General features: G+C 39.9%; 1 protein-coding gene across 5 annotated transcripts in view; it reads left to right on the top strand.

Moving 5' to 3' along the window:
- glrbb (glycine receptor, beta b) overlaps positions 1 to 25468 on the top strand; it is a 104514-nt gene that overhangs the window by 46206 nt on the left and 32840 nt on the right. For 4 of the 5 annotated variants that reach the window (XM_061976586.1, XM_061976588.1, XM_072914882.1 and 1 more), the window contains exons 5-7: positions 11359 to 11585; positions 22042 to 22124; positions 22191 to 22331. In XM_061976586.1, coding sequence (XP_061832570.1) covers positions 11359 to 11585; positions 22042 to 22124; positions 22191 to 22331 — 451 coding nt within the window. Of the gene's footprint in view, positions 1 to 11358; positions 11586 to 22041; positions 22332 to 25468 lie in introns of all 5 variants that reach the window. The other variant, XM_061976587.1, reaches the window with a different exon arrangement.

The following is a 25468-nucleotide window of genomic DNA, read 5'->3' as shown; positions in this document are numbered from 1 at the left end:
CCAGTATATGATCAATTAAAATAATTTGTTTGTCGTTTTTGTTAACCGAAACCAAAAGATTCAAACGAGTAGCAAATGGTAGTTTTTGCTTTTGTTTAGTTTTTGTGTACTAGTAGCTTTGTTTTGATTGAACAATTGTATGTTAAGGAACTAGTTTAAATATTGTGTTGATAATGTTACGTTGTCAATTGCACTCACCATAAATCCATTTGAAAAAAACTGTAGTCAATACATGTGATAGGTATCCGTATCACTTCTAGATGATCTGAATCAGCAGCATACCACCCTGATCAGAACATGCTTACACAACACATTGAGCATGTTCAATAGCTTCTGCCTGTACCGGAAGTAGCAGACGAGTAGCGTGATGTCACAGGTTGTGGAGCTCCTCACATCCGCACATTGTTTACAATCATGGCCACAAGCAGCGAGAGCGATTCGGACCGAGAAAGCGACGATTTCCCCATTAATTTGAGCGAGGATGAAAGATTTGTGGATGAGGAAAGTGAGAGTGAAGGACTAGAGGGCAGTGGGAGCGATTCAGATAGGGGAGATGCTGTGAGAGGCGGGTGGGACCTGATATTCAGCTGGGAATGACTAAAACAGTAAATAAACACAAGACATATATATACTCTATTAGCCACAACACAAACAGGCTTATATTTAATATGCCACAAATTAATCCCGCATAACAAACACCTCCCACCTCCCGTCCATATAACCCGCCAATACAACTCAAACACCTGCACAACACACTCAATCCCACAGCCCAAAGTACTGTTCACCTCCCCAAAGTTCATACAGCACATATATTTCCCCAAAGTCCCCAAAGTTACGTACGTGAGACTTTTTGAGACTTTTATTAGTAGGTTGCACAGTGAAGTGCATATTCCGTACAATTGACCACTAAATGGTAACACCCGAATAAGTTTTTCAACTTGTTTAAGTCGGGGCCCACTTAAATTGATTCATGATACAGATATATACTATCATATATGCTATCATCATCATACAGTCATCACACAAGATAATCATAAATGATCATGGGTTATACTTGTATAGCACTTTTCTACCTTCAAGGTACTCAAAGCGCTTTGACACTATTTCCACATTCACCCATTCACACACACATTCACACACTGATGGCGGGAGCTGCCGTGCAAGGCGCTAACCAGCAGCCATCAGGAGCAAGGGGTGAAGTGTCTTGCCCAAGGACACAACGGACGTGACTAGGATGGTAGAAGGTGGGGATTGAACCCCAGTAACCAGCAACCCTCCGATTGCTGGCATGGCCACTCTACCAACTTCGCCACGCCGTCCCCAATCAGGGTGTATACATTGAATTATTTACGTGAAATGCACATAGCAGCACGCACGTACGGGCAAGCGATCAAATGTTTGGAAGTGTACTCACGGTACCGTGTCTGCGTATCCAACTCAAAGTCCTCCTGGTAAGAGTCTCTGTTGTCCCAGTTCTCCACAGGCCAATGGTAAAGCTTGACTGTCATCTTTCGGGAATGTAAACAATGAAACACCGGCCGTGTTTGTGTTGCTGAAGTCGGCCGCAATACACCGCTTCCCTCCTACAGCTTTCTTCTTTGCTGTCTCCATTGTTCATTGAACAAATTGCAAAAGATTCACCAACACAGATGTCCAGAATACTGTGGAATTTTGCGATGAAACAGACGACTTAATAGCGGGCCATCATGCTGTCTCAAAATGTCCTCCACAATCCGCGACGTTACGCGCTGACCTCATCATACCGAGACGTTTTCAGCAGGATATGTCGCGCGAAATGTAAAATTGCACTATAGTAAACTAACCTGGCCGTATTGGCATGTGTTGCAATGTTAAGATTTCATCATTGATGTATAAACTATCAGACTGCGTGGGTCGGTAGTAGTGGGTTTCAGTAAGCCTTTAATAGCTTTGTGAAAAATGATTTAGTTTTGACTGTCTGAGAGGTATTCATTTAACAATACGCTTTTGTTGTTTGTATGTTCATACCTCTCTGATGCACACTGAACGTTATCGTCTTTTTCAAAGGTACAGTATATTTTTCTAATTCGGCTCTTGAATCTGGATCTAATTAGAACCTGTAATAAAGTGTATCCCTTTGGGTTCGCTTAGACCTTTTATGATTCTGAATAATTGCAGTCAAAGCAGTGAATGAGCATCACATTTGAAAAAAAAGTTCTAATGAGAGATAAGGAGAGATTAGACATCTTCAGACTTTGCCTTGTGTGGGCAGTGCGATGTCATTCACTCGCCCCCTCTACATCACCGAGCCCGACCTCATACCCGCTGTCGTTTGCACATCTATTTTTTGCCTGTAGGATGACTAATTCGACGTTATAAACTGTGGCAGTTGTTTTCATTTTTTTTTCCCACGTTTTACAGCTCCTCAATGTGAGATTTGCTGGCTGCGTTAAATCCCTCCAGAAGAGAGAGAGCGCGGCACAGGGCGGCTTGATGTGCAGCCAAAGAAAAGATTCAGTTCCACAGCAGAAAGGTGTGTCGAATAAGACACAAGCCAGCAGAGCAGCCCCTCGAGTGGATTGTTAAGAAATGACAACATCTTTTTAAAAATACGATCCCACTTGAAGGAGAAATGTACTTATTGCCCCCACACATTTGTCATCCGTGTACAAAAAAATGGACTTTGAAACGGTTTTGTGTAACGTCTAAGTGAGGTCGAGGCAGATCCAAACATATTCTTTTTCCACAAAAGACAGTAATGCCACACGGGGATTTACAACAAAGACCTAACAAGGCAAGCTTCTTCTTGTTTAATAGTTTGCTTTGGGTTTAATGGTTCCCTATAAGCGATTGTCAGGTAACAGTCATCTATTGCACAATACTTAGTTCTGGTTCCACGAGAGAGCGAAACAGCCTCGAGAGCTTTAAGCTGGCCCTTGTGTTTACAGCTCTTGTCACCTTTGATCAGTGTGCGGCGTTTCAGACGGCCCAAACATTTGCAGAGGACCCGTGTTCATTCCCCCAGGTAGTAGTCCTGGCTCGCAGCGGGAAGAAACAAGGACGGAACCAAGACAGTCCAGCTCGTTGTTAAGCAATGTCTGTGCACGTGTCTGGTGCGCAGCTGCGGGGATTCTATGGAGACGGCGTAGTGCTGCTGTACAGAACGTAAAATAAACTGCATTTACTTAAAGAACAGACCACCTGCTGGGTCAGTTGCTTGTTGACTTCCAAACAGACAGAAAGTCAAATACTTAAAGGCCTACTGAAACCCACTACTACCGACCACGCAGTCTGATAGTTTATATATCAATGATGAAATCTTAACATTGCAACACATGCCAATACGGCCGGGTTAGCTTACTAAAGTGCAATTTTAAATTTTGCGCGGAATATCCTGCTGAAAACGTCTCGGTCTGATGACGCCTGCGCATGACGTCACCGATTGTAGAGGACATTTTGGGACAGCATGGTGGCCAGCTATTAAGTCGTCTGTTTTCATCGCAAAATTCCACAGTATTCTGGACATCTGTGTTGGTGAATCTTTTGCAATTTGTTCAATAAACAATGGAGACAGCAAAGAAGAAAGCTGTAGGTGGGAAGCGGTGTATTGAGGCAGGTGTTGTGCCGGATAACGCGTCCCCGCCGTAGAATGCACCCCCTGACTGTTGTGCCGGATAACACAGCCGGTGTTTCATTGTTTACATTCCCGGAAGATGACAGTCAAGCTTTACCATTGGCCTGTGGAGAACTTTGACAACAGATACTCTTACCAGGAGGACTTTGAGTTGGATATGCAGACGCGGTACCGTGAGTACGCATGCAGCTGCGGCTTCCAAACATTTGATCGCTTGCCCATACGTGCGTGCCGCTATGTGCATGTCACGTAAGTAACTTTGGGGAAATATGTGCTGTATGAACTTTGGGAAGGTGAACGGTTCTTTGGGCTGTGGGATTGAGTGTGTTGTGCAGGTGTTTGAGTTGTATTGGCGGGTTATATGGACGGGAGGGGAGAGGTGTTTGTTATGCGGGATTAATTTGTGACATATTAAATATAAGCCTGGTTGTGTTGTGGCTAATAGAGTATATATATATGTCTTGTGTTTATTTACTGTTTTAGTCATTCCCAGCTGAATATCAGGTCCCACCCGCCTCTCACAGCATCTTCCCTATCTGAATCGCTCCCACTGCCCTCTAGTCCTTCACTCTCACTTTCCTCATCCACAAATTTTTCATCCTCGCTCAAATTAATGGGGAAATCGTCGCTTTCTCGGTCCGAATCGCTCTCCCTGCTAGTGGCCATGATTGTAAACAATGTGCAGATGTGAGGAGCTCCACAACCTGTGACGTCACGCTACTCGTCTGCTACTTCCGGTACAGGCAAGGCTTTTTTATCAGCGACCAAAAGTTGCGAACTTTATCGTCGATGTTCTCTACTAGATAGTAGGCTATTATAGCTAATATAGACACTTACATCATGTGTTGACTTCATTATGAGACTTATATACGGCTTTTCATTTTTTGCGGCTCCAGACAGATTTGTTTTTTGTACTTTTGGTCTTTCAACGTTTTCGACCCCTGGTATAGTGAAACAGATTTCCCTATAAGAAACAATGTACACATGAATAGTTGGTTCTAACCTCGACAAACATCCCTATTTATATTTAAAAAATGCACACTTTGAAGACAGTATAATGTGTATATACTGTATATGTATCAAAATAAGATAACAAGCGGGTAATGGCTCAACGATCTCTTTCTTTTTTTAACAGAACATCACAACAACAGCCAGCTTAAATGTCAATGCGTCCGCTCACACACAAACGTCCCTTTGGTGCACTTCAAAATGTTACCAAACATGTTGCTACAATAATAAACAAAAGAGGAAGATCATTGCATCTTGTGTATTGAATATTTGTGGCATTTGTTGGACAGGAGTGGTAAACAAGCATAGCATCACCTTCCAGCCACAAACTAGCAGTGTGATGCGGTCCTCCATCGGCTTGTGTCCCCTCTTGCAGCTTCGTCCAAAAAAGTCCGGCGTTATCACAGATAGGTAGAAAGTCCCCTTTGGCGGATGAAATCCAAGTTGAAGAAGCAGCTTTGGCTGAGTGACGGATCCTCTTTTTAAACGTTTCCAAACACCCACTACTCGCCTTAATCCTTCTTCCGTGCTGGGTTTCAGCATGGTCACTTTTGGACACAAAGTCACCATATGAATGGCGAGCCTTCTCTCAAATGATAGCCTCGGAAATGCTATTGCCGACTGGCTGCTTCTCATTTAGCTACACTAGCAACATCTTTTCTACCTTGTCTTAAACTTTGTCTTCGTCCTTGCAAATGTATTTAACTCCTTCGGCAGAGTCAGCAAGCATATAAACGATAATGGTTGCAATTGTGGACTTGTTTCTTCCATATTTGGGAGCCAATCCATGTACTTTTTGTGCCACCGTCTACTCCAAGCAAAATGTAGCGTATTTTCCAGACTTATAAGTGTCAATACTTGGTCCTGGGTGTTAGCTTTTCCGGGATGCAACGGAAAGTTGGCTCGGGCGAGACGGGAATGAAGGTACATGATTTATTTAATACATCAAAAAAAAGTACAAACGAAAAGTGCGCACAGTGGCGGAGAATAAACTATGAAACCAAAAGACTATAGCAAAAAAGTACAAATGAAAAGCACGCACAGTGGCGAAAACTATGAACAATTAAACAAAACACTAACTGTGGCTTAATAAACAAAAACTTACTTGGCATGGAACCGGCATGAAAAAAGAGCAGCAAGGATCATAAGGGTGTGGAGAGTGTGCAGAAGCATATATGGGGGGGGTCGTCAGAACGACAAACTGAAAAGAATGAACTTAAATACTATGGACATGATTAGTGAAAGCAGGTGCGTGACTCAAAACGTGAAACAGGTGCGTGACGTGACAGGTGAAAACTAATGGTTGCTATGGTGACAAAACAAAAGTGCACAAAAAGTCCAAAACCCAAAACGAACATGACCAAAACAAAAACATGATCACACAGACATGACAATAAGGCGCACATAAAATATTGTTTTTTCTTCAAAACTCGACAGTGCGCCTTATAACCCTCTGCACCTAATGTACGGAATAATTCTGGTTTTGCTTACCGACCTCGAAGCAATTTTACTTGGTACATGGTGTAATGATAAGTGTGACCAGTAGATGGCAGTCAAACATAAGAGATATGTGTAGACTGCACCATGATGGCCATATGACCGAAGTAAACGACACCAACATTTTATATGTTCCATTAAAAATATAGAACATTGCACACGGCGCTCAAAAATCTATCAAAATGTTTTAGTAGGACTTTGGTAAGCTATGAAGCCACACCGCTTGATGTGCTTCAACATACGAGTATTATTATGGTGTGTGTTTTGTTTCGCAATATTATGCAAAAGCAACTTTTCTGACCTTCTGGTACCTGCTGATCTGTATTTGGGATCTGCATGAATCATGAAAAATTGCGCGTGTAGTGAATAAGCTTCTTCTTTTTCTCTATCTTTTTGTTATGTGACAGTCATCCTCCGCTGTTGCCATTTCTAACATAAAGTAGTGTAAAGTTCTTACTTATATCTGTCAGTAAACTCGCCATGAAAGCACTAAAACATACCGGTGTAGTGAGTTTATATTATTCACCCAAGGAACATTAGTTATTAGAGTTCCGGTCGGACGGTTTTTCACGGGTTGTTGTTGTTGTTTCCGGATGAGGAGATGCTTCTCCGTTATTGATTGAAGTAAAGTCTGAATGTCATTAAAACAGTTAGTTCCATCTTTTGACACTTCTTCCACGCCCGTCCTTGCACGCTACACCGCTACAACAAAGATGACGGGGAGAAGACGCTGTCGAAGGTGAGCCACGTAAATAAGACCGCCCACAAAACGGCGCATCCTGAAGCGACTGTCAGAAAGCGGCTTGAAGATGATGTGTAAAACATCATCTATGCAACATTTTGACCAAAGAACCACCATTACATGTTATGTAGACCACAAGGAAGTATTTTACATTTAGAAAAAATAATAATAATATGACTCCTTTAATGCGTCTTATAATCTGGTGCGCCTTATATATGAAAAAAGATCAGAAATAGACCATTCATCAGCAGTGTGCCTTATAATCCACTGCGACCTATGGTCCGGAAGATACGGTAAACAGTATGTAAAGTAGGGGACCCGCCTTTTAAAAATGTTTATAGGAAGGGATGTCATCAAAATGGCAGCACACCAAATGAATAAATAAATAAAAAAACAAGTTAAGCGACCGTACACAGAGGCATTGGTCGCACACCGAGGCATCAACTAAACGTTTGTAGACCAAAAAGAAAGCAAATAAAGGCGTTTGTGAATTGAGGTTCCACTGTATATGCGACGCGTCCTCCATTTAAACGCTCCCGTAATCAGGTCACATTCATTCGACCACAGGTGAAAATATGTTTTAGTTAGTTCGGTTAGTTTTATTATTTCTTGGGTCAGTGGTCAACAAAATAAACAAACGGTTTTACATAAACAAACAGTTGTACATTCATAAATTGAAAATGTTGCCGAGTGAAAGGGTTTAGGCTGACGTTGAACACTTATTGCGCCTAACCCTATAAACAATGTCAAATACAAGATGAGCTTCCTAAAAATATGAAATTTCCTTTGCACAACATGTTGTAAATACACCTTGTACACAACATAAACATTGTTCAATTATATACACAGTAAAGACATGTGAGATATCCTTATACACGTGTTAGTTAAACCTTTGTACCAATTATATACTATATACAAACAATTATACTTCCATTATTATTTATATCCCACATTTAGTTTGTAATTAACATTGATCATAGTATTAACAACTGTGTAGATTCAAGAGTGATATATTTTTCCAAGACATTGGTCTTAAAGTGTTTTTTAAACTGGAACATTTGAAGGAATCATCCAAGCTGTTCCACAGTTGAACCCCCCTGACAGAAACACATCTACTTTTTAAGCTCCTTCTTATGTTTGCTTTCTGAAAGACAGCTGAACCTCTGAGGTCATAGGGACTCTCCCTGGGTTTGAACCGCTCCTGTAGACACCGAGGCAGCATGTGGTTATGAGCTTTATGCGTCACAATAGCAGTGTTGACGTCAACAAGATCGTGCAGTATTAATGTTTTTAATTTAATAAACAGAGCATTGGTATGGTTGTGATAATCCACATAATTTACAATTCTGATGGCTTTCTTTTGAAGTAAGAACATAGAGTTGATGTTTGATTTATAATTGTTACCCCAGATTTCAACACAATAATTAAGATATGGGAGTACGAAACAGTTATATAACATGTTAAAAGCCTTTTGATTTACAGTTTTTAATTTTATGTAACATAGCAATATTTTTTGCCATCTTTGTCTTGATATATTTATGTACAGTTTCCAATGTCATTTATCTATATAAATTCCCAAAAATGTTGTTGAATACACCCTTTCTATCTCCATATCATCAATTTTTATTTCCTATTTCCAAAAATTATACATTTTGTTTTATTTAGGTTGGTTGATAGTTTATTGGCATCAAACCATTGCTTTAGTATGTGGAGTTCACTCTCTACGGTCTCTAGGAGCTGGCCAAGGTCTTACCCAGAACAGTCCAGGCTTGTATCATCAGCAAAGAGAATACAGTTGAGTTTTTTAAAGACTTTACAGATATCATTAATATTCAATAATGTGGTCCCAGTACAGAATGTGTTATAATTAGAGATGTCCGATAATATCGGACTGTCGATATTATCGGCCGATTTATGCTGTAAAATGTACTATCGGAAATTATCAGTATCTGTTTCAAAAAGTAAAATTTAGGACTTTTTAAAACGCCGCTGTACGGAGTGGTACACGGATGTAGGGAGAAGTACAGAGCGCCAATAAACCTTAAAGGCACTTCTTTTGCATACCGGCCCAGTCACATAATATCTACGGCTTTTCACACACACAAGTGAATGCCGCACCATAACACAACATAAACACAACAGAACAAATACCCAGAAACCACTTGCAGCACTAACTCTTCCGGGAGGCTACAATATACCAATACACACCCCCGCTGCCCCCTACCCCCTCAACCCAACCCCGCCCACCTCAACCTCCTCATGCTCTCTCAGGGAGAGCATGTCCCAAATTCCAAGCTGCTGTTTTGAGGCATGTTAAAAAAAATAACGCACTTTGTGACTTCAATAATAAATATGGCAATGCCGTGTTGGCATTTTTTTCCGTAACTTGAGTTGATTTATTTTGGAAAAACTTGTTACATTGTTTAATGCATCCAGCGAGGCATCACAACAAAATTAGGCATAATAATGTGTTAATTCTACGACTGTATATATCGGTATCGGTTGATATCAAAGTCGGTAAATTAAGAGTTGGACAATATCGGAATATCGGATATCGGCAAAAAAGCCATTATCGGACATCCCTAGTTATAATGTTTTTATCTGAATCTACATTGTTCATATGCACATGCTGTTCTCTGCCACCAAGATAACTTTTCAACCAATCATGAGCAACTCCTCTGACACCATACCTTTTTAGGAACTCACATGAGAGTTCCGGCCCTCCTGTCTCCGACTGCTCGTTCACAGACACGCTACGCTCTTCAACAGACATCTCAGCAAATGATCCCGTGTAACTGCCAGAGTCAAAATATTTGTCCTCTTATTAATCTTTTATGCGCAATACTTCGGTTCAGAAAACTTTGACTGCACAAAATCCTTGAAATGTTCCAGGACTGAGACCGACGAGAGTTGAAGCCATTTACTTCCGTCAACACTTGCAACGTCATGACATCATGTGGGGCAGTTTGCATTCACATTAGTAATCACATTTTTTCTGCAATGTGAACGGGCACATAAAAAAGATTGGATTTGACCAAAAATTCCGAATTGGCCATCCGACCCTGCAGTGTGAATGAATCGCCTTAGGGCATGGGTGTCAAACTCTGGCCCGTGAGGTGATATCAAATTAACACTCGAGCTGGCCCGCCGATTATATACAGCGGTGGTGCCGCGGTACACCGCTAATTCCCATACTTGCCAAACCTCCCGGGAGACTCCCAAATTTTAGTGCCCCTCCCGAGAATTGTAACGTCCCCTTTTCATCCAGTCCGACGAGTGCTGGCTCAGTTACATAATACGTGCGGCTTTGCCACGCACACAGAAGTGAATGCAACGCATACTTGATCTTCAGCGATACAGGTTACACTGAGGGTGCCAGTATAAAAACCTTTAACATTGTTAGAAATATACGCCACACTGTGAATCCACACCGAACAAGAATGACAAACACATTTCGGGAGAACATCCGCACAGTAACACAACATAAACACAACAGAACAAATACCCAGAATCCTTTGCAGCACTAACTTTTCCGGGACGCTACAAGGTGTGTGTATGTGTGTGGAGGGGAGGGCGGCGTGGTTTGGAGGTATTGTAGCGTCCCGGAAGAGTTAGTGCTGCAAAGGGTTCTGGGTATTTGTTCTGTTGTGTTTATGTTGTGTTACTGTGCGGATGTTCTCCCAAAATGTGTTAGTCATTCTTGTTTGGTGTGGATTCACAGTGTGGCGTATATTTCGAACAATGTTAAAGTTGCTTATACGGCCACTCTCAGTGTAAACTGTATCGCTGTTGATGAAGTATGCTTTGCATTTACGTGTGTGCGCGTACAGGAGCCGCTCATATCTTGTGACTGGGCGAGCACGTTGTTAGAAGGGATGAAAAGCGGACGTGACGTCAGCTCGTAGAGGACGTTAAAAGCAGTGCCTGTTAGGCACGCCCCCAAGACTGTGGAATACGAGATATAATGACTGATGAACACCTTTGTTCGATAATGAGGGTTGCCTCAGCTCAAAGCCTGAGCACCGACATTAATGAACTAGCATCCAAGAAAAGATGGCAGGTATCTGGCTTGGGCACATCAGATTAGATCAGTGTGTTGCAAACTGAGCAGTTTAAAGTCCAGAATGGTTGGTTTATTCATTATTTTATTTTCAAATGTATTACCCTGTGGAAAAAGTTAATGTTGATATTTACCTCAGAAGGCTGCAAATAGAAAAGAGGCATTAAATTTTGATTTAAATTGTATTTGATATGCCATTGATAGTTTTTAATTATTGTTATTATTATTATTTGCATGTCACTATAAAGTTATATAAGCCTTGCTTGTCCAATATTAATGCAAAACGTGTTTGGGTCCCTATCAAAAAGGTTAAGTTGTTCAACCTTGGCCCGCGGCTTTGTTCAGTTTTAAATTTTGGCCCACTCTGTATTTGAGTTTGACACCCCTGCCTTAGGGTGATGGAGGACAGTAACCTTGTGCTGCCTTGGACCTTCACAGGACTACAGAATCAACATCTTCCTGCGACAGCGCTGGAACGACCCCAGGCTCAAGCTGCCGACGGACTTCAAGGCCGACTCGCTCACCGTCGACCCCAAGATGTTCGGCTGCCTCTGGAAGCCCGACCTGTTCTTCGCCAACGAAAAGAGCGCAAATTTCCACGACGTCACGCAGGAGAACATCCTCCTCTTCATCTTCCGGAACGGCGACGTGCTCATCAGTATGAGGTGCGCACATTTCAATGACACTAGGTACCCTATTTTTCGGACTATAAGTCGCAGTTTTTTTCATAGTTTGGCCGGGCTCCAGTGCGACTTATATGTTTTTTTCCTTTTTTATTATGCATTTTCGGCAGGTGCGACTTATACTCCGGTGCGATTTATACTCCGAAAAATACGGTAATAAAGTGTTAACATGCTTAAAGGGGAGCTGCACTTTTTTTTTTTTGGAACAATCCTTTCATGAGACAAGCACATATTTAATGCATTCTAACCCATAAATTAAAGCTAACAAAACTCAGCTATCAATGGAGCCAATAGGAGGCGCTCTAATCCGCCTATAAAGCCCTTTCAAAAACATCCGAAAGCCTCCATCATTGTATTATATACATGCTGTAATGTAGTAACGGGCACATTCATAATATAATGTAATATTTACGTATTTTGCTCACAACATTCGCTTTTCCCTCCAACAGCAAACACTAAGCATTAGGGCTAGGCAATATGGACCAAAACTGATATTCCGGTATTTTTAGGTTGTATCACTGTATGCAATATATATGTATTTTAAACAAACTGTTTAGTTTAAACTCAACACCACATTACTGTCATGACCAGTGTTCTCAAATGACTTTAAAAAAGTAATTGATTCAAGATACTCATTATTTCACTAAAAAATATATTTAATTACTAATTTAATTGCTTTTTAAAGCATGTAATTAATTACAAAGGAAAGTAATTAATGTGTTACTTAAAAAAAAAAAAATAAGCAGCGTGTGCGTGCCTGTGTGTGTAATTTTTAAAAGGCTGTGTCTGTTGCCAAGCGACGTGTTTTACTGTTTTTGTTAGCTTTACATACAGATTTTGCAGCAACATATGTGCCATCCAAGCAACTTATTTTTCATTGACGCCCCTGCTTATTTCAGCAAAACAATGCCAAGCCACATTCTGCACGTGTTACAACAGCGTGGCTTTGTAGTAAAAGAGTGCAGGTACCGTATTTTCCGCACCATAAGGCGCCCTGGGTTAAAAGCCGCGCCTTCAATGAACGGCATATTTCAAAACTTTGTCCACCTATAAGCCGCTTGGTGTTGTAAGCCGCATCTAACTGCGCTAAAGGAATGTCAAAAAAACAGTCAGATAGGTCAGTCAAACTTTAATAATATATTAAAAACCAGCGTTCTAACAACTCTGTTCACTCCCAAAATGTACGCAAATGTGCAATCACAAACATACGTATATCAACATGGACAGAGCTGCGTGAAAAAAGCCACCCGGCCTCTTCGCGTAAACTTAAACTTACCTTAACCACTCGCTCATCTTTTCTTCATCCATCCCTTCGAGTTAGCTTTTTATGATGACGCCGGCTGGAAAGGTCTCTTTTGGCAAGGTCTTCCTTTTGAATATCATCATGGGTGGAAGTTTCTGGCCATTAGCATGGCAAGCTAGAACCACAGTGAAGGATGACTTCTCATTCCCTGTGGTGCGAATATTCACCGTACGTGCTCCCGTTGTATCCACAGTGCGTTTCACAGGAATATCAGTTGCTGTGAAATAGTAATCCGTGTGTGGATGGAGAGATTGCGTCTTTTCATGAACCGGATCCCTGACGCTTAGTAGGAGCCATTTTGTGGTCTTTACAGATGTAAACACACAAAGGAAATGAAACGTACGGTGATATCCGCGCGCTTTTTCTTCTTCTACGCGGGCGGGTGGTTGCTTACAGTAGAAGAAGAAGCGCTTCCTGTTCTATGGGGGCGGGTGCTTACCTTGGCGGTTGCTTGCGTAGAAGAAGAAGCGCTTCCTGTTCTACCGGGAAAAAAGATGGCGGCTGTTTACCGAAGTTGCGAGATCGAAACTTTATGAAAATGAATCTTAATATTTATCCATATATAAAGCGCACCGGGTTAAAAGGCGCACTGTCAGCTTTTGAGAAAATTTGTGGTTTTTAGGTGCGGCTAATAGTGCGGAAAATACGGTACTAGACCGGCCTGCCTGTAGTCCAGACCTGTGTGAATCCTAAAATACCACAACGGAGACCCCGGACTGTTGAACAACTTAAGCTGTACATCAAGCAAGAATGGGAAAGAATTCCACTTCAAAAATGTGTCTCCTCGGTTCCCAAACCTTTACTGAGTGTTGTTAAAAGGAAAGGCCATGTGACACACTGGCAAAAATGCCCCTCTGACAACTTTTTTGCAATGTGTTGCTGCCATTAAATTCTAAGTTAATGATTATTTGCAAAAAAAAAAATGCATTTTCTCAGTTCAAACATGAAATATCTTGTCTTAGCAGTCTATTCAATTGAATATAAGTTGAAAAGGATTTGCAAATCATTGTATTCTCTTTTTATTTACCATTTACACAACGTGACAACTTCACTGCTTTTGGGGTTTGTAAATTAGACCCCAAATGCCACGTCATGAAGAGAGATGTTTTTCCCTTCAACTTCCAGTGGCTTTTATGGCGTCACTGGGACTAAAGCTACAAAGGAGAACGTCGTGGGTTCAATTCCATGTCAGGGTTGAAATGATTTAAAGTTTTTTAATTTATGTTTTAATGGTATTAATATTTTTAATACACTGTTCCTCAGCATAGTAATTAAAAAAAGTGGATTACTGAGATAGGCTCCAGCACCCCCTCCGCCCCCCGCGCATAAGCGAATAAGTGGTAGGAAATGGATGGATGGATTGTTAAATGTGTTGCTCAAGGTAATATTATTCACATGGTGCTGGGATAACTATGATTTCAGCCTTTTAAAGCTCTTTGGACCACCAATGTTTGACCTCAGCATTTGTCAAATCCTGGTTACGACCCTGATAGCATACCTGCCAACCCTCCCAATTTTCCCAGGAAAATCCCGGATTTCATCGCCCCTCCCAAACCTCTCCCGGGGCTACCAATCTCACGAATGTCTCCCGATTCCCACCCCGGACAACAATATTGCTACATCATCATACCTGCCAACTACTCCGGTTTTCCCGTAATTAGTACGGTTTTCATCAACCTATTCCGGGTTACGGTTGCAGTGATAAAAAATACGGTTTTTCATTAATTAAGAAAAAATATATTTTTTAAATGCGCGAGGCTATTTATAGCACCGCTGCCAAGCACGAGGCACCTGTTGCCATTGTTTCCAAACGAGCGAACGATCATGGAATCAGCCGGAGAAACATCGCAAACGAGTCTTAAACCGAAAAGAAAACTGCAGTCATTCCGTGAAGAATATTCAAAAGCCTATCCGGGAATAATTATCCGTTCCAAAAAGGGTGAAAACTACGCGAATTGCACCTTGTGCAGACAAGATTTTTCGATCGGACACGGAGGAATTAGCGATGTAAAAGACCACGTTGGGACAAAAAAAACACAAGTCTAATGCCGTTGCTAGCGATACAAGTGGAAAACTTTCAACGTTTTTCGGATTTTAGCCACAAAAAGGTAATGACACCAATGTTATCTATTGGAATTGTTTAGTACTGTTATACTGTTAAAAGTGTTTATACTATTTATGCTTTCAAGTCCAAGTTGAAGAAATCTTGTTAAATGTTGACAGCATAACTACCAAAATACAGAAGTATGTCCTTAATATTTTTGCAGTGCTATTTCGGTTGAAAAGTTAAAATGATTACATTAGAGATGTGATGTGCCACTTTTCAAGTGTCTGATGGCTTAAATTAATTTTCATTAATTTTTCATATTTTGAATTCTTTTGAAAGGCTTACAAAAAAACTACATTTGAATTGTAATTCCATGCTATTGACAGGACTATTAATTTTAATGAAGTTAGCTTACCATGTTTACAGTATGATAATTGTGATAGAAATGTGAATTTTAGGCACAGAATATTTTTTACAATTGAACAAGGCAGTAGATTATACAAGCTTGGACAGAAAGTTAATAATGACACCAATTTTTTTTTTAATGGAATTGTTTAGTACTGTTTTACCATTTGTTTACTGTAAAAAGTGTTTATACTGTTTATACTTTCAATTAACAAATTGAAGTCTTGTGAAAGGTTGACAGGATAACTGGCATTAACTGTCAAAATAATTTCAAACAATTGAAGTTAGCTTACAGAATAAACATGTCAATCAACCCATATGATTTTTGCTGTAATATTTTTGTTTTGAAAAGTCACTGTGACTGATAGAAAAGTGATGGTTTTAGCAACATTTTAACCTGTCTGAATGCTAATAATCATTTTGCGTCGGGGGGCGAAGCCTGAACCCCCCACCAGGACTTTGTCCTGGACCTACCGGGGCCTGCGGCCCCTGGACCCTGGCTACTAGGTTTTTCTGATTTCAAAAGTTGGCAGGTATGCATCATCCTTTAGTGGGCGCCGTTTCTGGCCGGACAATAATAACGGTTACACCTCCAAGTCAAGCGCGGCAATCAGAACAGAAGAAGAGACATTATGTCTCAGACATGGCCAGTTCTTTGTCTATGTATATAGGCTATGTTTTAATTTCCTTTTGATAATTACTTTTATTTCTAGCTTACTTTGCATAATTTGATGGCTAATCTATGCAATGTGTTTTAGTTTTATTTTATATTTTGTTATTATTTATTTTATTTATTGAATTATCACCACCATCTACCATTTGCACAGGAGGCAGGACAATTATGGCAAAAATAATAATCGTGATTATTTTGATTGATATTGTAATCACGATTGAGTTTGAGTTTGAGTTTATTTCGAACATGCAATCATACAACATGATACATCACAATCTCCAGTTTCTCTATTCAACATGTTCGAAAAGGAGTAGGAAGAAGCAGAGCTTATTTAATCCTACCCCTTTTCCTTTACATAACAGTTGCTAAAACTTTTGTTCACTTCCTGTTCTCAATTTATTCACAATATACTCCATAAGTAATCACAATAAAAATAAGTAAATAAATAATAATTGGTGAAGTAAGTTACATTTCATATGTTGAGATAAGTAAGATTAGTTTGTGAGTGAAAGAATGAAAGAATGGATGAGTTAAATAAATTCAGAATGTTTATCATGGTTCTTCTTCTTTATACTTTGTAAACACTTTAAGTTTGAAGAGTTTCTTGAAGTGAATCATATTAGTACATTGTTTGATTGCTTTGCTTAATCCACTCCATCATTTAATTTCACATCCTGATATACTGAAGGTCTTAAGCGTTGTACGTGCGTACAAATGTTTTAAATTACATTTCTCTCTAAGATTATATTTCTCCTCTTTTTTTAAGAATTGTTGTATATTCTTGGGTAGCAGGTTATAGTTTGCTTTGTGTATAATTTTAGCTGTTTGCAAATTCACTATGTCGTAGAATTTCAGTATCTTTGATTCAATAAATAAAGGATTTGTATGTTCTCTATATCCAACATTATGTATTATTCTAACTGATCTTTTTTGTAACACTGTTAATGAATGAAGTGTACTTTTGTAGTTATTTCCCCATATTTCTACACAATAACTCAGATATGGTAACACTAGTGAGCAGTAGAGAATATGAAGTGATTTTTTGTCTAGGACATGTTTTGCTTTATTCATTATTGACGTGTTTCTTGCTACTTTATGTTGTATATTTTTTACGTGAGATTTCCAGTTCAATTTATCATCAATCATTATACCTAGAAATTTGGTTTCATTTACTCTTTCAATTTCTATTCCGTCTATTTGTATTTGTGTTTGACTATCTCTTCTACTGTTACCAAATAGCATTACTTTAGTTTTACTGAGATTCAACGATAGTCTGTTTTTGTCAAACCATCTTTTTAATTGGTTAATTTCTTCTGTTATTATTTGTAGTATCTTCTGTGTGTTCTGTTCTGAACAAAACGCTGTTGTATCATCCGCAAATAATACTAACTTTAAATCTTTTGTAACTTTACAAATGTCATTTATATATAGATTGAATAATTTAGGTCCTAGTATTGATCCCTGAGGTACACCACAGGATATATTTAGCGTTGTAGATGTGTGTTCGCCTAGTTTCACGTATTGTTTCCTGTTCATTAGATAACTTCTTATCCAGTTTAAGACTAAAACCCTCTGATGCCATATCGTTCTAATTTTTTGATTAAAATATTGTGATTAATTGTGTCAAATGCTTTAGTTAGATCCATAAAAACTGCTGCCGCACATTTTTTATTATCTATAGCATTGGTAATTTCTTCTGTAATTTCAATTAAAGCCATCGAAGTTGAAACATTAGCTCTGTATCCATATTGATTTTCTTGGAGTATTCTATTTTTATTTATGAAACTCTCTAATCTGTTATTGAACAGTTTTTCAATGATTTTAGAAAATTGTGGAAGTAAGGAAACAGGTCTATAATTTGTAAATTAAAAAAAAAAAGTTTGTCGCCAGTCTTGTAAATTGGTGCCACTTTAGCTATTTTCATTTTGTTTGGAAATGTACCTGTTTGAAATGATAGGTTACTAATATACATTAATATACACGATTAATTACACAATTACTCATTAATTTGAAAACGTGTATTTATTGTACCACCAAAACTCAACTTTAAATATAGTTTTGAAAAAATGAATACCATTTAGTAACGAATAAACCGCAACAAGTAAAATAATAATAATAGCAATAACAACAATTTAAATAACACTAGCAATATAAAAAAAACAATACAATTCAATGTTTTTGTATTGTTTTCAATTCTTTTTTTTTTTTACCTTTTACCACCATACAGTGTGGGCTTTTTGTTTAAAATAACATGCAATAAAATGTTTGTTAATTAAATGCAAACATCCTCACATTTATTGGTGCAATACATCTTTAGACAATTTTGACCAGTATGTTAGGTCAAAGTATAACCATTTTGTAAATGATTTTGTATTTGAATATCTCCATAATTATGAGGTCTCAAAGTTAAAGTTAAAGTACCAATGATTGTCACACACACACTAAGTGTGGCGAAATTATTCTCTGCATTTGACCCATCACCCTTAATCACCCCCTGGGAGGTGAGGGGAGCAGTGGGCAGCAGCGGTGGCCGCGCCCGGGAATCATTTTTGGTGATTTAACCCCCAATTCCATCCCTTGATGCTGAGTGCCAAGCAGGGAAGTAATGGCTCCCATTTTGATAGTCTTTGGTATGACTCGGTCGGGGTTTGAACTCACAACCTACCCATATCAGGGCGGACACTCTAACCACTAGGCCACTGAGTACAGTTGTTAAGCATGCCTAAAAGGGATTATAAATGATAGGCCAAATTCCAAAAAAAGTGCAGTTCCCACTTGATACTAATCAATCCGTGTGGAGCCACCTTCATCACCAATTTGTACATAAGTATACAACGATCAAACTGTCAATAAATGGAATTGATATTGAAAGGGTTTCTGAACTTAGATTTTTAGGAGTGATACTGGATGACGGTCTGACATGGAAATCTCATATTGCACATGTACGGAAAAAGATGTCTAAGCGTATTTTTATATTAAATAAGGTAAAATATGTGTTAGATTATAGGGCAATGCGTATATTGTATTGTGCACTTATATTGCCATATATCAGCTACTGTGTGGAAGTGTGGGGGAACACATATAAGAGTAACATAAAGGCATTGTATCAACTACAGAAAAGAGCTATAAGGATTATTCATAAAGCAGATTATCTAGAACACACTAACATCCATCCATCCATCCGTTTTCTACCGCTTATTTACTATTTATTAATTCTGGTTTATTGAAACTACAAGAGCTAGTAAAGTTACAGACATTATGAGTTATGTTTAAGGCTAAAAGTAAAACATTACCAGCAAATTTACAAAAAATGTTTGTCATCACTTCTGAGAATGAAGCGCATAGAAGAAAAGGTCATTTCAATATATATTCCAATTGAAAAAATGGATCATACGGACAGCCGTAAGTGTTTACATGTTGCTTTATATTTATTAGTTTACTTATTTTTTGTCTGGTTTTGTATTTGTTTTGTATCATCCCGTGAGGTGTATATTATTTTTTTTGTTCGGTTCGTACTTCATGAAGTTTTGCACTTGTTGTTTTTTTGTGTGTGTTTTTTGTTTGTTTTCATTATATTTGGATGTATTTGTTTGGTTTGTATGCTCGTGAATCTGGGCTATCCATTAACTACTTATTATGTTGAAGGGGGCAGGAAACGTAAGACTTTCTTCATCCTGTTCCTTCTCAAGCATAGGCGTGTAAATATGTGTTTTGTTGCTAAAGTTTAATTGTCTATTGATCAAAAATGCACATCAATGAAGGAGATAAATACAAAAAATACGAATGCAGCTGAGATGGGCTCCAGCACCCCCCGCGACCCCGAAAGGGACAAGCGGTAGAAAATGTACTAAGACAAGAGTTGTATTTCAAAGATTCTGCCTTTGAGTGACACTTCATTATTGGTTATATTATTATCGGCCAGTCGGTGAAGCATGAGACTCAATCTCGGCGTCGTAGTTTGGAGCTCCATATTGGGGATCCAAAAATGTCCAGTTTTTACTGGAACTCTGCAGGCGTACCTATTGGAGTGTGCAGTGAGTTTACTGTACTGCACCGGAGCGCTAAAAGTACCAGCAACATCTAAAAGTACCAGCAACAAGGTAGTGAGATCTTTTCCCAGAAGTCAATCAATCAATCAATCAATGTTTATTTATATAGCCCTAAATCACAAGTGTCTCAAAGGGCTGCACAAGCCACAACGACATCCTCAGTACAAAGCCCACTAAAGGGCAAGGAAAAACTCACCCCAGTGGGACGTCGATGTGAATGACTATGAGAAACCTTGGAGAGGACCGCATATGTGGGTAACCCCCCCCCTCTAGGGGAGACCGAAAGCAATGGATGTCGAGTGGGTCTGACATAATATTGTGAGAGACCAGTCCATAGTGGATCCAACATAATAGTAAGAGTCCAGTCCATAGTGGGGCCAGCAGGACACCATCCCGAGCGAAGACGGGTCAGCAGCGCAGAGATGTTCCCAGCCGATGCACAGGCGAGCGGTCCACCCCGGGTCCCGACTCTGGACAGTCAGCACTTCATCCATGGCCACCGGACCTGTGCCCCCCCCCCCCCCCCACCCCCCCCCCCACCCCCCCCCCCCCACCCCCCTCCACAAGGAAAAGGGGAGCAGAGGAGAAAAGAAAAGAAACGGCAGATCAACTGGTCTAACAGGGGGGCTATTTAAAGGCTAGAGTATACAAATGAGTTTTAAGATGGGACTTAAATGCTTCTACTGAGGTAGCATCTCTAATTGTTACCGGGAGGGCATTCCATACTACTGGAGCCCGAATAGAAAACGCTCTATAGCCCGCAGACTTTTTTTGGGCTCTGGGAATCACTAATAAGCCGGAGTTCTTTGAACGCAGATTTCTTGCCGGGACATATGGTACAATGCAATCGACAAGATAGGACGGAGCTAGACCGTGTAGTATTTTATATGTAAGTAGTAAAACCTTAAAGTCACATCTTAAGTGCACAGGAAGCCAGTGCAGGTGAGCCAGTATAGGCGTAATATGATCAAACTTTCTTGTTCTTGTCAAAAGTCTAGCAGCCGCATTTTGTACCAATTGTAGTCTTTTAATGCTAGACATAGGGAGACCCGAAAATAATACGTTACAGTAGTCGAGACGAGACGTAACGAACGCATGAATAATGATCTCAGCGTCGCTAGTGGATAAAATAGAACAAATTTTAGCGATATTACGGAGATGAAAGAAGGCCGTTTTAGTAACACTCTTAATGTGTGACTCAAAGGAGAGAGTTGGGTCGAAGATAATACCCAGATTCTTTACTGATTCGCCTTGTGTAATTGTTTGGTTGTCAAATGTTAAGGTGGTATTTTTAAATAAATGTCGGTGTTTAGCAGGACCGATAATCAGCATTTCCGTTTTCTTTGCGTTGAATTGCAAGAAGTTGGCGGACATCCATTGTTTAATTTCATTAAGACACGCCTCCAGCTGACTACAATCCGGCGTGTTGGTCAGCTTTAGGGGCATGTAGAGTTGGGTGTCATCAGCATAACAATGAAAGCTAACACCGTATTTGCGTATGATGTCGCCTAGCGGCAGCATGTAAATTCTAAAAAGTGCAGGGCCAAGAACCGAACCCTGAGGAACTCCGCACGTTACCTTAACATAGTCCGAGGTCACATTATTATGGGAGACGCATTGCATCCTGTCAGTAAGATAAGAGTTAAACCACGACAAAGCTAAGTCTGACATACCAATACGTGTTTTGATACGCTCTAATAAAATGTTATGATCGACGGTATCGAAAGCAGCGCTAAGATCAAGAAGCAGCAACATAGATGACGCATCAGAATCCATTGTTAGAAGTATGTAGAAAGACATTGTGACGATGTATGAGTGTAATCTCATAGTTGTGTTTCTCTGCTGCAGATGTAGAATATGCTCCCCTATTATTCTTTCACAAATGAGTCCCTGTGCAGGCGGAAATGAGATGATAATAAAATCAGCCCTTTTAATATACCGCTGGTGTCTTCCCCTCCCAGGTTGTCCGTCACCCTGTCTTGTCCTCTGGACCTGACATTGTTCCCCATGGACACCCAGAGGTGCAAAATGCAACTTGAAAGCTGTGAGTCTGTAAAAATCCAAAGTTGCATCAGTGTCTGTATTTGTAACACAATGCTGTGTCCTGTAGTCGGCTACACCACGGACGACCTGCAGTTCATGTGGCAAACAGGAGACCCCGTACAGATGGACGCCATCGCTCTACCCCAGTTCGACATCAGACAAGAAGACATCGACTACGGCAACTGCACCAAATTCTACTCTGGAACAGGTAGGGCTGGGCAATATGGCCTTTTATTAATATCTCCATATTTTTAGGCCATGTCACGATACACGATATATATCTGGATATTTTGCCTTAGCCTTGAATGAACACTTGATGCATATAATCACAGCAGTATGATGATTCTATGTGTCTACATTAAAACATTCTTCTTCATACTGCATTAATATATGCTCATTTTAAACTTTCATGCAGAGCGCGAAATCACAAGTAAGTCAATTTAGCAAAAGTGTATTTATTAAACAGTTATTAAGCAGTGGCACAAACATTCATGTCATTTCCAAAACAGAAAGTGCAAGATTGTCAGAGACATTTTAAAACAAGCTATTACATACCTGCCAACTACTACGGTTTTCCCGTAATTAGTACGGTTTTCATCAACCTATTCTGGGTTACGGTTGCAGTGATAAAAAATACGGTTTTTCATTAATTAAAATTTTTTTTTTTTTTTAAGTTTTATTCACGAAATCGCGTAACAACAATGATAATCGACACTGCTTCCCGTAACTTCCTATCGAGCCATTCCGAATGCCATGCGCGAGACTATTTATAGCACCGCTGCCAAGCACGAGGCACCTGTAGCCCATTGTTTCCAAACGAGCGAACGATCATGGAATCAGCCGGAGAAAAATCGCAAACGAGTCTTAAACCGAAAAGAAAACTGCAGTCATTCCGTGAAGAATATTCAAAAGCCTATCCGGGAATAATTATCCGTTCCAAAAAGGGTGAAAACTACGCGAATTGCACCTTGTGCAGACAAGATTTCTCGATCGGACACGGAGGAATTAGCGATGTAAAAGACCACGTTGGGACAAAAAAACACAAGTCTAATGCCGTTGCTAGCGATACAAGTGGAAAACTTTGGATTTTAGCCACTAAAAGGTAATGACACCAATGTTATCTATTGGAATTGTTTAGTACTGACTGTTATACTGTTAAAAGTGTTAATACTATTTATGCTTTCAAGTCCAAGTTGAAGAAATCTTGTTAAATGTTGACAGCATAACTACCAAAATACAGAAGTATGTCCTTAATATTTTTGCAGTGCTATTTCTGTTGAAAAGTTAAAATGATTACATTAGAGATGTGATGTGCCACTTTTCAAGTGTCTGATGGCTTAAATTAATTTTCATTAATTTTTCATATTTTGAATTCTTTTGAAAGGCTTACAAAAAAACTACATTTGAATTGTAATTCCATGCTATTGACAGGACTATTAATTTTAATGAAGTTAGCTTACCATGTTTACAGTATGATAATTGTGATAGAAATGTGAATTTTAGGCACAGAATATTTTTTACAATTGAACAAGGCAGTAGATTATACAAGCTTGGACAGAAAGTTAATAATGACACCAATTTTTTTTAATGGAATTGTTTAGTACTGTTTTACCATTTGTTTACTGTAAAAAGTGTTTATACTGTTTATACTTTCAATTAACAAATTGAAGTCTTGTGAAAGGTTGACAGGATAACTGGCATTAACTGTCAAAATAATTTCAAACTATTGAAGTTAGCTTACAGAATAAACATGTCAATCAACCCATATGATTTTTGCTGTAATATTTTTGTTTTGAAAAGTCACTGTGACTGATAGAAAAGTGATGGTTTTAGCAACATTTTAACCTGTCTGAATGCTAATAATCATTTTGCGTCGGGGGGGGCGAAGCTGAACCCCCCCACCAGGACTTTGTCCTGGACCTACCGGGGCCTGCGGCCCCTGGACCCTGGCTACTAGGTTTTTCTGATTTCAAAAGTTGGCAGGTATGCTATTAGTGCACTTTTGTGCATGATGTCACTAAGATGACATATCAAAACAACACTAAATTAAAGTGCACTTTTTGTACAGAACGCCACTACAATTGTTAAAAACAAATAAAGTGCACTTTTGTGCATGATGTCACACAAGATATTTCAATAAGTGTCAAATAAAAATGAGCTGCATAATAGGAAATCAAATAGTGTATGTCATTCGCTATGTGGTAGGTTACTGCGGACGTTATCTCCTTCTGTTGTTGACTATTTTTGAAATGGAAGACGCCAGGCTCAATTGGGTCAGTGCTGGTTGCTTCGGCATTATGATGGTGTGGCACCGGCCGGAGATGTTGACATGCGGAGTTTCAAGCACTCCTTATTCTCTAGCGGGTGACTTTTCAAATGATGCTACAAATTAGCAGTGCCGCTACTTTTTGTAGCAACGCTTTTGCCGCATACTTGACATATTACGGTTGTCTGTTCAACATCTTCCCGCTTAAAGTCAAACCAGCGCCAGACGATGGACCCCGTGCTGTTTTTCTTGGGAATTAATTCTTCTTCCTCCATTTGTTAACAGATTTGCACCTTCTCTCTCTCTCTCGTATTACCACTCGCACCACCTGCCACAGCTAATGTTACCCATGCTGCTACCTCTCTGCTCGGCGAGGACGTATGACGTTGCACGCGCGACAGTATGTGACGTATGTAAGAAGGTGCACTTGTTTGATGTCTCTGTGAGAAGGAGAGACAAGAAAGAGTGAGAAAAGCCTGTAGTGCAGGGGTCTCAAACTCAATTTACCTGGGGGCCACTGGATGCAGAAACTGGGTGAGGCTGGGCCGCAAGAAAATATTTCTTAAAAAAATCTAACATGCACTTTTTAATGAATTCACCTTCTTTGAATGGCCGGCAACATACTTGCCAACCCTCCCGATCTTTCCGGGAGACTCCCGAATTTTAGTGCCCCTCCCGACAATCTCCTGGGGCAACCGTTCTCCCGAATTTGTCCCCATTTTCACCCGGACAACAATATTAAGGGCGTGCCGTGATAACACTGCCTTTAACGTCCTCTACAACCTGTCGTCGCGTCCGCTTTTTCTCCATACAAACAGCGTGCCGGCCCAGTCACATGTTGTATGAGGCTTCTGCAGACACGCGTAAGTGACTGCAGGACATACTTGATCAACAGCCATACAGGTCACATTGAGGGTGGCCGTATAAACAACTTTATCACTGTTACAAATATGCGCCACACTGTGAACCCACACCAAACAAGAATGACAAACACATTTCGGGAGAACATCCGCACCGTAAGACAACATAAACACAACAGAACAAATACCCAGAACACCTTGCAGCCCTAACTCTTCCGG

The sequence above is a fragment of the Nerophis lumbriciformis genome, linkage group LG16 (genome assembly GCF_033978685.3).
Source record: "Nerophis lumbriciformis linkage group LG16, RoL_Nlum_v2.1, whole genome shotgun sequence".
Taxonomy (NCBI): domain Eukaryota; kingdom Metazoa; phylum Chordata; class Actinopteri; order Syngnathiformes; family Syngnathidae; genus Nerophis; species Nerophis lumbriciformis.
This window is presented reverse-complemented; position numbering and strand designations above follow the sequence as displayed.